Raw genomic sequence first — 15,078 nt, 5'->3', positions numbered from 1 at the left:
ATTCGTCCCGTGCACAGGAAGCACCTCTGCTTCACCTTTCAGGGAAGCGTTTACGAGTTTTCCGTGCTACCGTTTGGCCTCTCCTTAGCTCCTCGTACGTTTTCAAAGTGTGTGAATGCTATCCTGGCCCCCTTGCAGTTGCAGGGGATCAGAGTATTGAACTACCTCGACGATTGGTTGATTTGTTCCCAGTCGCGAGAAAGAGAAGTGGCCAACACGGCGATTGTGACAGAGCATCTGGCAAGGTGGGCCTCACCCTCAACGATGCAAAGAGTAAGCTTACACCTGTGCAGTGCACAACGTTCTTGAGGATCCGGCTGGACTCCAGTACGATGCGCGGCTATTCAAGATTGCCTCTCCCTGTTTTGGCAGGGATCGAGGGTTACCTTGGTGTTGTGACAGAAATTATTGGGTCTGATGGCTGCAGCTGTATCAGCCATCGAGCTATGTTTACTTTGCATGCGCCCGCTTCAAGCGTGGCTCAATGCATTCCACTTGCATCTGAAGCACGACAGACACCATCGGCTGACAGTATCTCACTCGTGTTCGACAGCCCTACGCTGGTGGAGGCGGGCCTCTCACCTGCGCGAAGGCATGCGGATGGGAGCGGTGGTGAACCATCAGGTGGTGATGACGGACGCCTCCAGCTTGGTTTGGGTGGTGGTCTGGGACGGCAGAGGAGTCCGTGGCACCTGGTCGGGCCGTTGGACATCCCTGCACATAAACATGCTTGAGTTGCAGGCGGTTTACCTTACTCACCAGCTCCAAGGGGAACACGTGTTGGACAGACAACACTGCAGTGGTGGTGTATGTCAACCACCAGGGTGGCCTTCGGTCCCTGGGGTTGGATCGCATTGCCTTCTGGCTCCTGACTTGGGCCCAACAGAAATTGCTGTCCCTACGGGCGACGCATCTTCCCGGAGTGGCGAAATGGGCAGCGGACCTCTTGTAGAGGCAGGGTACACATCCGTCAGAGTAGTGGCTCCACCCTCAGGTGGTGGAGCGCATTTTGGAATGGTTCGGGAAGATACAGTTCGATCAGTGTGACACACTGCCCCCTGTGGTACTCCCTCCACCGCTTAGGCGGTCCACTCGGCGTCGACGCCTTAGACCACGAGTGGCCCAGTACGCTCCTTACACGTTCCCACCAATACCGCTGCTCCCGGCCTTCCTAGAGAAGGTCTAGTTAGAGAAGGCCACAGTTTTCCTAGTGGCCCCCTGGTGGCGCAGGAGAATCTGATTTTCGACCCTGTACCAGCTCCTACAAGGCCAGCCCTGGGAGATCTCGCTTTGCCTGGATCTCCTCAGTCAGGCAAAAGGCACCCTCTGGCATCCGGAACCAGGCAGATTCCAGTTATGAGTCTGGCCCCTGAACGGGACTGCTAGACAGCTCTAGGGCTATCTGACACGGTTGAGGGCACATTACATAATGCTAGGGCAAGCTCTACTAAGTTGTTATACACCTATAAGTGGAGATACTTTCAAAACTGGTGTCTCACTAGAGGTCATGACTCCGTATCTTGCCCTATGCCAGTTATAGTTGCCAATAGGTCACCTTCTACTTTGAAGGTGTATCTGGTGGCGATTTCTGCGTGCCATGCCCCCGTCAATTCTGTATCTCTGGATGTGCATTTCTTGGCAATCTGTTTTCTCAAGGGTGCTCTGCGATTATGCCCTCCATGGAGGGATGTTCTCCCGGAATGGAGCCTTGATATTGTGCTGGAGGCTCTCACTAAGGCCCCATTTGAGCCCATACACTCCATAGAGTTCAAGTACCTGTCTATGAAGACAGCCTCTTGGCTATCGCCTCTGCAAAGTGGGTCAGTGAGCTACAGGCGCTATCGGTACACAGCTCCTGTATTTCGTATTTGGGTTGATGGCAGCAGGGTGTCACTACGAACAAACCCTGCTTTCCTCCCTAAGGTGATCACAGTCTTCCACATGAACCAGTCTGTGGAACTGGAGTCTTTCCATCCACCTCCGTTTTCTTCAGAAGAAGATAGGCGACTGAACTCCCTATGCCCGGTGCGGGCATTGAGGTGGTACGTGGATAGGACAAGAGCACTGCATCATTCTGACCAGCTCTTTGTTTGTCACGATATACGGACCCTAGGACAGGCCCTCTTGAAGCAGCAACTGTGGCACTGGATTGTGGACACAGTCTCGACTGCATATGACAATGCCGGCTTGCCCCCACTTAAGTGGGTAGCCGCGCACTCTACCAGAGGGTTGACTACATCTTGGGCATCCTACGCCGCATACTTTCTCCAGGTTCTACTGCCTTAATGTGGTAGATCCTTCCCTACCTTCATTAGGCACCAGTGTCCTTGAGGTTGCACGCTCGCACCGCTAACCCTTGGGTTATGCGGATCTGATGCATTCCTCATCTGCTGCAGCTCCTACTGAATGCAGTTGGGATTCAAATCACAGGAAATTCTCTTACTAAATCCTTTTCAGTTGAAACCTGTAAATGAATGGTCATGTTAAGTGTAGGGGACGCACCTATGTGTAGTTTTTATAGAGGTGGTTAAGAAGAGAAATCAAACCTGTTTATATATTTACAACAAAATAGTGTTCATTTTATTTCTTTTAACAAGAGTATCTGGATTATAACTTCCCACTAAAACTAAAAGGGTTCTTTTTTGGTCCTTTTTAAATGATGCGTTGAGGACTGAAAGGATTATTTTAAATACTTTTATTTAACACTCTGTGTCAAAAGAAATGCAAAATTTAAGTTGTGTAGTGTTGCATAGGTGAGGTTAAAAGCTCTCTGTTGTGCAAGCTTGCCTGACTTCTGGTTAAAATGCTCCCAACAGCAGGGGGAGGTGAGACACCAGAGGAAATGGGAAAGAATGGAGGTCTTCATTGAAAATTTGAAAAGTGCTCTATGCTGCCCTGACTACACTATTACCTATATGATAACAATATCCTGGGAGACAGTGAGCATGGTTTTAGAAAAGGGAGATCATGTTTAACTAACCTGCTTGACTTTTTTGAGGATGCAACATCGACAATGGATAATTGCAAAGCATACGACATGGTTTATTTAGATTTCCAGAAAGCTTTTGACAAAGTCCTGCATAAAAGATTAATTCTCAAACTCAATGCAGTAGGGATTCAAGGAAATGCATGCACATGGATTAGGGAGTGTTTAACATGTAGAAAACAGAAAGTACTGATTAGAGGAGAAACCTCAAAATGGAGCGAGGTAACCAGTGGTGTACCACAGGGATCAATATTAGGTCCTCTGCTATTCCTAATCTACATTAATGATTTAAATTCTGGTATAGTAAGCAAACTTGTTAAATTTGCAGACGACACAAAAATAGGAGGAGTGGCAAACACTGTTGCAGCAGCAAAGGTCATTTAAAATGATCTAGACAGCATTCAGAACTGGGCAGACACATGGCCAATGACATTTAATAGAGAAAAGTGTAGTATTGCATGCAGGCAATAAAATTGTGCATTATAAATATCATATGGGAACTATGAAAAAGACCTAGGAGTTTATGTTGACTCAGAAATGTCTTCATCTAGACAATGTGGGGAAGCTATAAAAAAGACCAACAAGATGCTTGGATATATTGTGAGAAGTGTTGAATTTAAATCAAGGGAAGTAATGTTAAAACTCTACAATGCATTAGTAAGACCTCACCTAGAATATTGTGTTCAGTTCTGGTCACCTTGTTAAAAAAAGGATATTGCTGCTCTAAAAAGAGTGCAAAGAAGAGCAACCAGAATTATCCCAGGTTTAAAAGGCATGTCGTATGCAGACAGGCTAAAAGAATTGAATCTATTCAGTCTTGAACAAAGAAGACTACGCGGCGATCTGATTCAAACATTCAAAATCCTAAAAGGTATAGACAATGTTGGCCCAGGGGACTTTTTTGACCTGAAAAAAGAAACGAGGACCAGGGGTCTCAAATGGAGATTAGATAAAGGTGTATTCAGAACAGAAAATAGGAGTCACTTTTTTACACAGAGAATTGTGAGGGTCTGGAACCAACTCCCCAGTAATGTTGTTGAAGCTGACACCCTGGGATCCTTCAAGAAGCTGTTTGATGAGATTCTGGGATCAATAAGCTACTAACAACCAAACGAGCAAGATGGGCTGAATGGCCTCCTCTCATTTGTAAACTTAAATGTTCTTATGTTCTTAACCCAACAAAATAAAATCATTAGACTTACAGACTGAAGTTGAAAAATTTGCCAAGATGAAAGCGAGACACTACCCCCTTTTATTTCATTTTATTCGTGATTATCTGTGTAAACATGCTACTTCAAACTTTGCTACATATTTCTACTTTTGACATTCACAGGAATGTGGTGCTTATTTAGCAGTTTATGTTCATTGATTTATATTTGATACAGTGTCATTATTTGTGGAAAGCAGGTGAAATAAACTTAACTCGAGGTTATATGATGTATCAAATCTGGTGTGATATATTTAGACGGACGCCCTAAATAAAGAGTTAAGGCTGTCACACACCAGATGAAATGCGATTTTTTAATTGGAGACAAGATACTTTCGCAGTGACACGACCATACACACCAGAAGCGACACAGAGGCGATGCGACAGGTTTGAAAACTGCCAGATCTATACAGCTATTAAAAATTGCTATTGACAAAACTAGGATCAAGACTGGTGCATATTCGTCAACATGATGTGGAAATTATTAGTGTCTTCTCTGATGGTATTTCAACACATATGGCAATAAATCATACTCTCCAGTCTTATCCAGTTCCTTCGAAATGGACTCCCATATATTGTCTTTCAAATCTGTATCTTTATAATTGTGATCACCTTTGTCATAAAGCTCTGGGTATTTTTTCAACGGCAAGTATTATTGTTTCCTCTGTCATTTTGGATACTGCTTCACTCTGCTAGACCACTTGCATTGAAGCTGTTCTCTGATTGCTCAATGCCCTTGTTGAAACATGACAAATTGCAAAAACTAGGATTCAATCCTATTTATTTCACGCCGCTCTCATGTCGCCTGTCGCGTCGTCTGTGGTGTTAAAGATACTTATCAAAAGTATAGGTTCTATTTATTTTGTCGCATCGTTGCACAGTTTCGCTTGCCGCATTGCGTCTGGTGTACCACAATGTGGTTACATTTATACTTAACTGTGCTTTCCGAAGCTGGCAGCAGAACGATTAGGTTAGCATTAAAGTGTCTCCACTTTTAAAACACAAACATTCAATGAAAACGACGCCCCAATTACTGCCTCTTTTTATCTCAATCATTATGCTATGTGGGACAGAGAATATTTAATGTTGACACAACTTTGCCCCACTCAACATTTTTATGAAATGACGCCCCTGGTTGAAAGAATACATTTTGACAAAATACAGACAGCAACAGGGGCATGTGTTGGAGGAAGTACCCGAGTGGAAAGAAATGCAATATATTTTTTAATTCGATTACAATGTTTTTTGCAAGCCAGAGAAAGAAATCACTAGAGGTAAAATGTCTTAAGTGAAATCTCATTAGTGGCTGGAATTTGAGGCATGCATTTCATCTTCTTATGGAAATTAAGCCAGGGTTATTTAGAATACATGCAAGTGAGTATAAAAGAAAATAATGTGCTTGTATCTCTTCCAAACAATTGAACACAGCCAAACACAAAGGGGATTAATTAAGATTGGTAATTAAAATAATGGAAATATAAAACTAAAGAATGGACTCCATCCAGAAGACGAATCTAGTTTTGTTGAATTTCACATAATTGTATCATAACTTAAGGTAAAAAGGTGATCTTAAAACATTTTTTTTTTTCCTGACAAATTTAAGCATGAGAAAAATAAACCTTGGATGAGAAATAAACCTTGCACGGCAATAGATATTTTGTAATTGCAACTGTAACTGTGCAATATTTCAGGGAAGAAACGGGGGGATCTGCTTCTGGGCAAAGTAATTGGTTCACAAGCTGTGCAGCTGTTACTGTAGTTCTGCTGATTCTAGCATGTGGTCTCTGTTATTTATAACCCATGCTCTTTACATCCTAACAACTGAAGAATTTCTAATTTCTACATTTACAGTATAAATCATAAAAAAGGAACTCATTATGTTCACGTTGATACGTGCACCTTTTCAATGTAGTGTCTGGTGCATGATGTAACTAGTCGTTTGTCTCATATATACCATTATTGGGATGTGAAAATATTACAGATTTACTTCCTAAGAGAGAATTGTTTGCTCTTTAGAGTTACTACGATTCAAGCCATTATTTTTCCTTCTTATGTAGACAATAACATGTAATTTCTGTTGTGAGTACTATCCTTTCAAGAACCTCTCACTTTAACTGTCATTAACTGTCTCAACACAACTGTCATTAAAACCATTACAATGTGTATCTTAAATGTATTATGCAAAACAGAAGTCATCTGTACTCTTTATAATGTTAATTATGTGATGGGAAATTGTTAGTTTAGATTAAAGGTATGTACATTGTACCACATTGCTGGAGTGAGTTGTTACAGTTAATGTGGTCCATATTTTCAACGTTAACTCCAGTCTTTAAATTAATATCTGATTTTTAAAACACAAACCTACAAAAAAACAACTAAGTTATATATACCAAGTCCTCTTAAGCATTCTTAAGGTGTTTGTTTTTAATTTTGTAATATTAACATGATTATTTGTCCTTAAAAAAAGAGGCAATAATTAAAGAATGGAAGAAATGCTTTGAACATATGACCTTCTATCTTCTATGCTAACATTACAATTGATTTAAATCCATTAATATACAATAAGTTTTCAGTATGTCAGTGTTTTATTTTATTGTATAGTATGTAATCCAAAATGTTATTAGTAGTATACTAATATATGAGTTTGAGTGCATATGAGAACACTACTTATTCACAGTATAATGTTGCATTTTTATCCCCTACTCCCTGTTCTATCCTTAACTTCTACCCTGTGAAGCCTCAACACCCTATAGTGACTATCCATGAAAATGAAGCTCTCAGCTCAAAAGAGGTAATTGTTAACTGGTTGTGTAATATGTCCTGTTTTCTTGTAAAGTCTGTAAGCTATAAAAGCATGTATACGGTGTAGTACATATGCTCATGACGTGTTTTCTATTGTGCAATATAATTAGGGCTTCTGATTATCGGTTTTAACCGATAAAACCCGATAAAACACCCCCGATACAAAAAATATGAAATCGGTGGACAGCCAATACACACCGGAAAATACTGGAAAAACTGTGGAAATGGTTAATCAATTCATGTTGACTTTACCCTATTCCCATTAAAAAATAAATTACTATAAACTCAAAATTATATTCATACATACATTTTTGCTTTCTCCATAAACTCCTTGTATGACCTAGATCTGGTCTTAATATGGGGTCTCTTCTGTTTAGAATCACTGAGTTTCCACACCTCACATTACAAAAGCCTTTCATAAGTGACTTCAAAATTAAACAAATGCCACCACAATGTGTATTTCATGAATATTTTAACAACAACTCAGCTCAACAACATGAATACTTCCATGGAGCTTTTTAATAATATATTTGTCACTTTTATCTACTGTAAGAGATGGCGTTTGTTTAAAAAGATGACTTAGAATATCAATGTTGATTGAAAAACTGTAGTTTATTATTTTTTCTTCTCCAACTACAATTGTTTTCTGAAGGTATATGCAGTTTTTTTTTTTATTTCGTTTCTTCCCAAAGAAATCAATAAATTCCATAAACCTAGTGTGCAACATTTTGTTCGGTGTAATCTCTTGTAGGGCAGCTGTTTTGTAGTAAAACATTATTAAGGAAAAGAAATGATGTCTGAAAGTCCTGCTTTCTGTTCTTTTAAGTTTGTGACCTTTTCATTTTACAACAGGGATCCAAATTACTCTCACCGTTAGCAGTGAAATTGTGTGGGATGCCAATAGCAGTTATTATTTTGCCCAAGCAGAGTAGCAGTGCCCGTATAATGTTTTTGCATTGCTATGGGCTGAAAACTGGTGGATGTCCACTTCAAAAAACTATGGGAAAAGACACACGCAATTCACACCTATTTCTGAGAATTAACATCAAACAACTTCAGTCAAGAACAAGGTTATTTGTCAAAACTAGAAACGGAAAGGTTCTGAGGAAACAGTACAATCAACAGTATGTCTTTTGCAGGGCTTACAATTTTATTTTTCCTTTGCTTATAACAACAAACCTCTTCTGACATTTCATTCATAGCTTAACAACACAGTGAGAGGACTCAGCAAAACAGATGCCACCAGATGCCCTGGCATCCCAAAGATGAGGCTCCAAGATACAACCGATGGCCACAGCCATGGATTACTTCAAATTACAGAAGAGGAAGACGAGAAAGTTAATAAATCCTTCACAGGTATGATAACATCACCAAGGACCATATCCAGTTCTATTAACTCAGCAGCTGTGAAGATGGTTAGGGAAACCAGCATTTAAAAGTGTCTGAGTGTTTGCTCTAACCCAGAAATGTGCTCAAGCATATCATGTGAAAATTATGTGGTGAAGCAACTTGGTTTTTATTACTTTCTGCTACAGGATAGTTGTTTAATTTCACTTTTATAAAATAGTTCAATAAAAGTTCATATTTTAAGAACTCCTGTCAATATATATGCATAACAATGGGCAAGGTTTATATTGCACCAGTAAGCTTTTTAAATACTGCCAAGAATTGTGTGTGTGCAGAAAGGCTGATATGTCAGCAGAACTATTATGTGATGTTTTGTGGAAATGATTTTTTTTGATAACACTATTCATTTTTGTTTATTTTAGAATGCTTTAAGGCCACCCAAAACATATTTCAACACCCTGTTCTAATGAATCATAAATCCTTGGCATGCAGAAAAAAAACTAAAAAACTAAAAAGCTAAAACAAAACAAAATAAATACAAGATCGTAACAAAGGCAATAGAAAAGCATCCTTAGTCATGACATTTTACTTAACTGAAGTTTCAATAACTCAGGACTTCAATATGATGATAGGTTTTTACCCACAAGTTACATAAAATAGGTTCCCAGTTTCCATAGCTAACTGCCTGCTCTTTACACATAAGTGAACCTGTATCCTTGCTACCTTCCTTGCAAGATGTTTCTTCAACCAGGACCCTTGGGGTCTCATTAAAGTCATCTATATAGCTCATTAGTTAGAAAAAAGTTATTTGTCTTCTTGCCATAGAGGTACCAAGTGATGATTTCTACAACAAACTATCTGCTGGGATTACTCATGCAGTTGATGGGCATTCACAGGAAACATCAACAGTTAGACTTTAATATACTTCTTATTTATTCTCAACTGGCCCCCTCTGCGTGCATTGAGACGGAAAGAAAAATGGTGATTAGCAAATCAATATACTGTATAGAGAAGCAATGGACTTTAATTGTTTTGTCTTCGGGATGTGCCTGAAGCCAACCATTTAAAGTATTTGATTTAAATAATAGGCTCTAATCATATTACCCTATCTGTGTTAGTGACATATAATTTCCTGGTTATTAATAGTAGAGGGCTTGTTAGATTTCCATTTATACTTTTTTAATACTTTGTCTGTTCAGTTAATCAGCAGGATATCTAGATATGTCCACTGAGATAATATAACATTATATTTGTGTACTGTGATTATGACAATCAAGCATCTAATAGTACATGTGAGTTTTACTAGTGCATTTCCATCTGCTTCAGTGTTGAAGACAGTGTTTTTTTTCTTCAAAGGACTGCAATACTTATATCTGCCACTGTTTAGATCAATTGAATACATCCCATGTTTGTACCAACATAATGATCTGTGTTACGAAATCCCCATTGTCCTATTTTCGTTTTGCAGCTTAAAAAGACGCTGAATTGAAGATGATTATCAAGATTGTAATATATTATGAAATGATTTTACATTAACTACTTCTTTTTTATTGTATGTTATGCTATGCATGTCACATATTAAACCTACTGAAAATGTTATTTAAATACTGTATGGCAATCGGTAACACTTTAGTTCAAGCAGACCTGAAAAGACAGGTAGACTATATCCGTTATAAGAGATTATAAACAATAGCAAAAAAAAAAAAAAATGGCAAAAGTGTTTAACAATAGTTTCATTATTTCTAATCATATTTTATATTTGTTAATAGCATAATTAATAATGTGTTTATAGATTGGTTATAAGCACGTACAAAGGATCACTAAACTAAAGTGTTAACTGGCAATCTACGATTGTATAAACTCCCTATATCAAAAGCAGAGGTGAAAGTAAGTCGGTACGGCCTGGATTAGTGTTAGAAAGCAGTACATCGTCAGAATGTGGTATGCATACCAAAACTTGACCCGTGTTATGTTAGAAAGCGGTACGCTGTCACATTGAAAGTGGTACACTGTCAGATTTTGGTACAGATGCAATCAATTACGATCTGATGGGTGTTTTCCTATTGTCAAACTTGTACATTTACCATTAATTATACATTATTTTTTGCAAACTTAAACAGGAATCAATTTCTCTAAAAATAAAAAAAAAATCATGATGAACAAGACAAAATGAGAAAAAATTGTAAAAAAATTTACAAGATCCAATGTATTGCATAAATATTCGCTTACTATTTTCTTAATGGTGGAAAAATATGATAAATTGTATTAACAAAGATGTAAGACTGGAAAATATGATAAATTCAATTAAAAAGATAGCATAAAGTACCAGATTTGAAAGAGTGCTTCCCTGCTTTCTTGGCTGAAGTTGTTAGACTTTGTTTAGGCATGTGCGAGCCTGCGTACCACTTTTTACTATGTACCTGAAAATAACACTACACCGGTAAGAAATTAAAGATACTTTCACCTCTGATCGAAAGGTTCTGTGCATTATCTTAAGGGGTGGTCAAAAACCCTTTGAACTCATTTTGAGCCAACTGAAATTAATTTTTTTAACATAAACTTTTAATTAAAGCTGATTCAGTGCTGTTACATAACATGTTAATCTACTTTTTCAGAATAGACAACGTCACCTCAGCAGCATTCTGTAAATGATCACAGCATGCTGTGAAGACACCAGTTCCCTGTGTGCATTTGACATGTTTCTTGATGTTTTAATTAAGAATCACAGTTGGCTCAAAAGTAATTAATTACAGCTCTGGAAGGTTGCAAATAATATTCCCAAAAGTTTAATTTGTATATTGCCTTGAAAACACAAAGCCTTCAAGAATTTACAGTATTTATACTGCTTTACGTTGATACATTTTATATTAATAAAGATTTAGCAATTGTATTACCTAATTTGCCATTTCCAGTGTTTTGATGTAAATAAAGACAGTTTTACTAAAAAGTGTTTGACAATTTAATGAGAAGTGATATGTACAGTATATGGTGGGGGGGGGGGGGGGGGCATATGTTTTGTTATTTATTTAATTAACACACACAGGGGTCTTCATAAAAGTACTTGCCGATTGTCCTAGTTAATTGCATTGCATTGAAAACTACCAAAAGTTGTCCATATTGACATTCATAAAAAAATGATTTGTGCAGACGGGTGGCTGTTGCTAACCAATTTATGAATGGGTACATAGTCGTTCAAGAACGAAATCCGTCTCCTTTAGATGACATCATCAGCACTATAAAGGCCCTTGGTAGCTGTTGAAAACATAATGGAATCTATTGATAGCAATACAGGGGTACATACAAGCATGAAACAGGAACCTAAACTATATGGTTCAAAACCTGTGTCTGCAGCGTGTCTAGATTTGATTTTTTCAGGTGGGCATCTGTTCAATTGTAAGGGGGTTTATGAAATTATTAACGTCGCCTCCCCCTACACAAAAAGAAACAAATGCAGTACATTCTCAAGGATATTTAAATAAATACACAGATATAAAGGTGAATTGTAGAAGCCCCCTAGAGCAGGAATCTAATTGGCTGATGGTACTGAATCGTTTTCTAATATCTGACAGTTAATCCAACAATATTCTAGCCTGGCTGAAATTACCAATGGCCTGTCTGAAGTACATGGTTATACATACTTCAATGTGTGTTTTTATTTTAGCATATGTATGGCATACATCTATATTGGACTTTAAAACATGTCTTAGGATATTTATGTTCAAATATGATGTCTTGCTGAAGTAATTACTGAATGTAGTAAGTGTCCATAGGTAGATGCTAGCTTTTTAAACATGGTTGGACTGTGCTGTGCTAACAGGCACAAGAAAAATGTAAATAAAGCCTCTAGAATCCTTAGTGAACAAAGACACATTCTCATATGTTATGCACAGCTTAATTTCTATATGATTTCTTTGAAACACGATTGCTTGAAAGTCTGAATTAAAAGAATCTGACAGTTTAAATATAGCTTTTAAGCTGTTCTATTCAATTATTTTCCAACAGTCATACTCTGGAATTGACCCCTTTTTATTTTCCATTGCAACTGAAAAGCCATAATTGTGACATCAAACTTATGTAAATTCTTTGAAAACTGCATAAGATAAAATTAATTGCTGTCCATCGTGCAGCTGTAAGGGATTTATGAAAGCTTCCTTTCATTTTTGTCTTACATTCACTTTATATACTGTAAACACTAAGGGACACTAAGGGACATTGATCTGATAAAAATGGTCATAAATCGGTGATGTTGAATGTAGATCATTCTGCCTACTGTAAATAAATAAAAAATATTCAAAGAAATGCAGTTGGTGGATAAGTATATTAACCAAGTTTGCAACAAAACAATAATCAAAGCCAAGATGTAATGCAGCACTACCTGTGGGCTGCAAGCCAAGAACAGTAACTCACTATGACTGGGATCTGACGAAAAACCCAACATTCAGCTACATTACTTATATTAATTTCGACAAACTGAAACACCAGAACTAAAGTTGATGATCAATTACATATTATACGTTGTCCTGACACGATACGTAATTATTTAGCAGGCATGAAGCCGTTTTCAGGTCACTATAGGGTTCAAAGACTACATAAAGCCAACGTGGCAGCAAGTTCAACAATAGTCATAAATATGTCTTCTTCAAAGATGACCATTTCTTGCATTTGTATTCTGGAATATGTTAAGGCTGCATCTCCCCATTGCAATTCAGTTTCATGATATGTAAAACAGGAGATCTTTCAAGCTTTGACAGTGCCGATAATATTTACTCGTTTGGCAGGCTGCTTCTGTATCCAAGAAAATAGTTATTGTGACTCTCACCTCACTGGTCTCCCTGCTTCGGCTATTCACCCCCTTCAACTTATTCAGCATTCTGCTGCTCGTCTGGTATTCTCCCAACCCCGTTACTCTCACGCTACCCCTCTGCTTCACACTCTCCATAATAATAATAATTAAAATAATAATAATAATAATAATAATAATAATAATAATAATAATAATAATAATAATAATAATGTTCTATAGTGTTTAGTCCCCACAGTCACAGAATTGTGTGCTAAGTGCATGTAGTAAAATGCATTAGCTTTTCACATGGTTTGATAACCACAAAACCAGTTAATTCTACAACAGGTTTTGCCACTTTCAGTTTACAAAGTCCAAAAATAGGAAAGCATCAAGTATAATTGACACCAGCTTGGCCGCATTTGTTCAGCCGCTGGTCAGAAGCAAAAAAATACTGAAAATTATCTTAGTAAGTATCAAGTGAGTGATTTATTACAGTATTTTGTGAGCCCCTGACATATTTTCACTGAGAGCAAGGCTTATTATAAAACATATTATCTACAAGTCTTCTTTATATGGTAAGTTCCAGAAAAACTGCATTTCACATATTTTTGCTGGTAATTAAAGGAACTGGCCTGGAGTCTGTAACCATTGTTATAAAATATTTAAACGGAGGCCTGCACAGATAAAATAGGAGGCAAAACATTTCACCTGGGGGGAATAGATACTACTTTTGCAAAACTGTCATCTGATGTTTGTTGTGTATACATGTTACAAACAAGCAAACATATAATATCAAGCTCCCATTTTGGTGAAGCAATGAAGCAGCCATCATACAGAAGGGGGGGGGGGGGGGCACTATTAAAACAAACACAAGGACAATAAGTATGTTCTGAATTTGCTCATCAGTTTTAATTTCCAGTCATAGACATAAAGCAACACACACTGATAATGTGATAATCTAAAAATTCTTCATATGGTATTGAATTTAGAACATACTGAGTTTACTTTCAGTACTAGTACCGTACTAGTACTAGTATATATATATATAGATGGTACCATTCAGTAAAGTGAAAATTGTAAGGGGAACCTGAGCTGAAACCTTCAGACAGAAGGGATACAGTTTAAAAACAAAGTTTGAAAACCACTGATCTAAAGGGTTCTGTCAGTATGTCAGTTAACTTAGAAGCTATCCATGTTTCTTGGCAAGTTCATTGAATGTATTCATTTGTTCTACTTTCAAGTACTGTAGGAAACTGTATGTAATTGATGTACTTTCATTTAAATGTCTTACTAGACCTTGCAGCTGAAAATAAGAATGCTGCTTCTTTCCTCAGCTTAGTAAGTTATTTACCATTATAAAACAGCGTGACAGAGAAAATATCAAAAGTTGATTTTTTGTTGGACAAAGCTCTTGAGATTATTGCTTCCACAGACTTCTCACATATTCCCTTTCAATTCTGTTACGCTGAGGAACTGGTGACTATTTTGCCTTTCATGATGTTCAGAAGCAAGCTTTGTGTATGACATGATCAATGGAGAAAATATTATCTTTTGAACTACTGCATACTCTAAAGTAGCACCTAGCAATAACAGCTTCTTTAACTCCTATTGAAATAGTTTTTTGTAATTTAAAAAAAATGCCTTTGGGCCAGCACTGCTGTATAGAGGATATTTCGTTTTCTTGTTGCCGATGCATGCAGGCCATGCAGTCAGTCTTGACTTGAAAAAGACACTTCCATGCTATACCTATATTTCAGAAGTAATGCGAGACATCTTAAGCAGAATGTGTGTGGGTTTTACAATTTGCTTGTAAACCCGGACTTATCTCAAGTCAAGATTTCAGATATTCATGGTTCTACTGTCTTTGTTCAGTCTAGGTTATACATCAGCAGCATATCTGCACTTTGAGTACAGATGTATGCATTACATATTCACATATTCAACTGTTTAAAA

At 37.6% G+C, this 15,078-nt stretch overlaps 1 protein-coding gene across 7 annotated transcripts in view; it reads left to right on the top strand.

The window, feature by feature from the left end:
* Window positions 1-11,270, top strand: part of LOC117402643 (uncharacterized) — a 41,907-nt gene extending 30,637 nt beyond the window's left edge. For 5 of the 7 annotated variants that reach the window (XM_059023969.1, XM_059023971.1, XM_059023970.1 and 2 more), the window contains 2 exons: window positions 6,931-6,984; window positions 8,198-11,270. In XM_059023969.1, coding sequence (XP_058879952.1) covers window positions 6,931-6,984; window positions 8,198-8,431 — 288 coding nt within the window. In that variant the 3' untranslated portion in view covers window positions 8,432-11,270. The remainder of the gene's footprint in view (window positions 1-6,930; window positions 6,985-8,197) is intronic. The other 2 variants (XM_034003994.3, XM_034003993.3) reach the window with 2 other exon arrangements.
* The last annotated feature ends 3,808 nt before the right edge of the window (window positions 11,271-15,078 follow it).

Source organism: Acipenser ruthenus, chromosome 5, assembly GCF_902713425.1.
Source record: "Acipenser ruthenus chromosome 5, fAciRut3.2 maternal haplotype, whole genome shotgun sequence".
NCBI lineage: Eukaryota > Metazoa > Chordata > Actinopteri > Acipenseriformes > Acipenseridae > Acipenser > Acipenser ruthenus.
The sequence above is the reverse complement of the archived record's forward strand: the minus strand, read 5'-3'. Positions and strand labels throughout refer to the sequence as shown.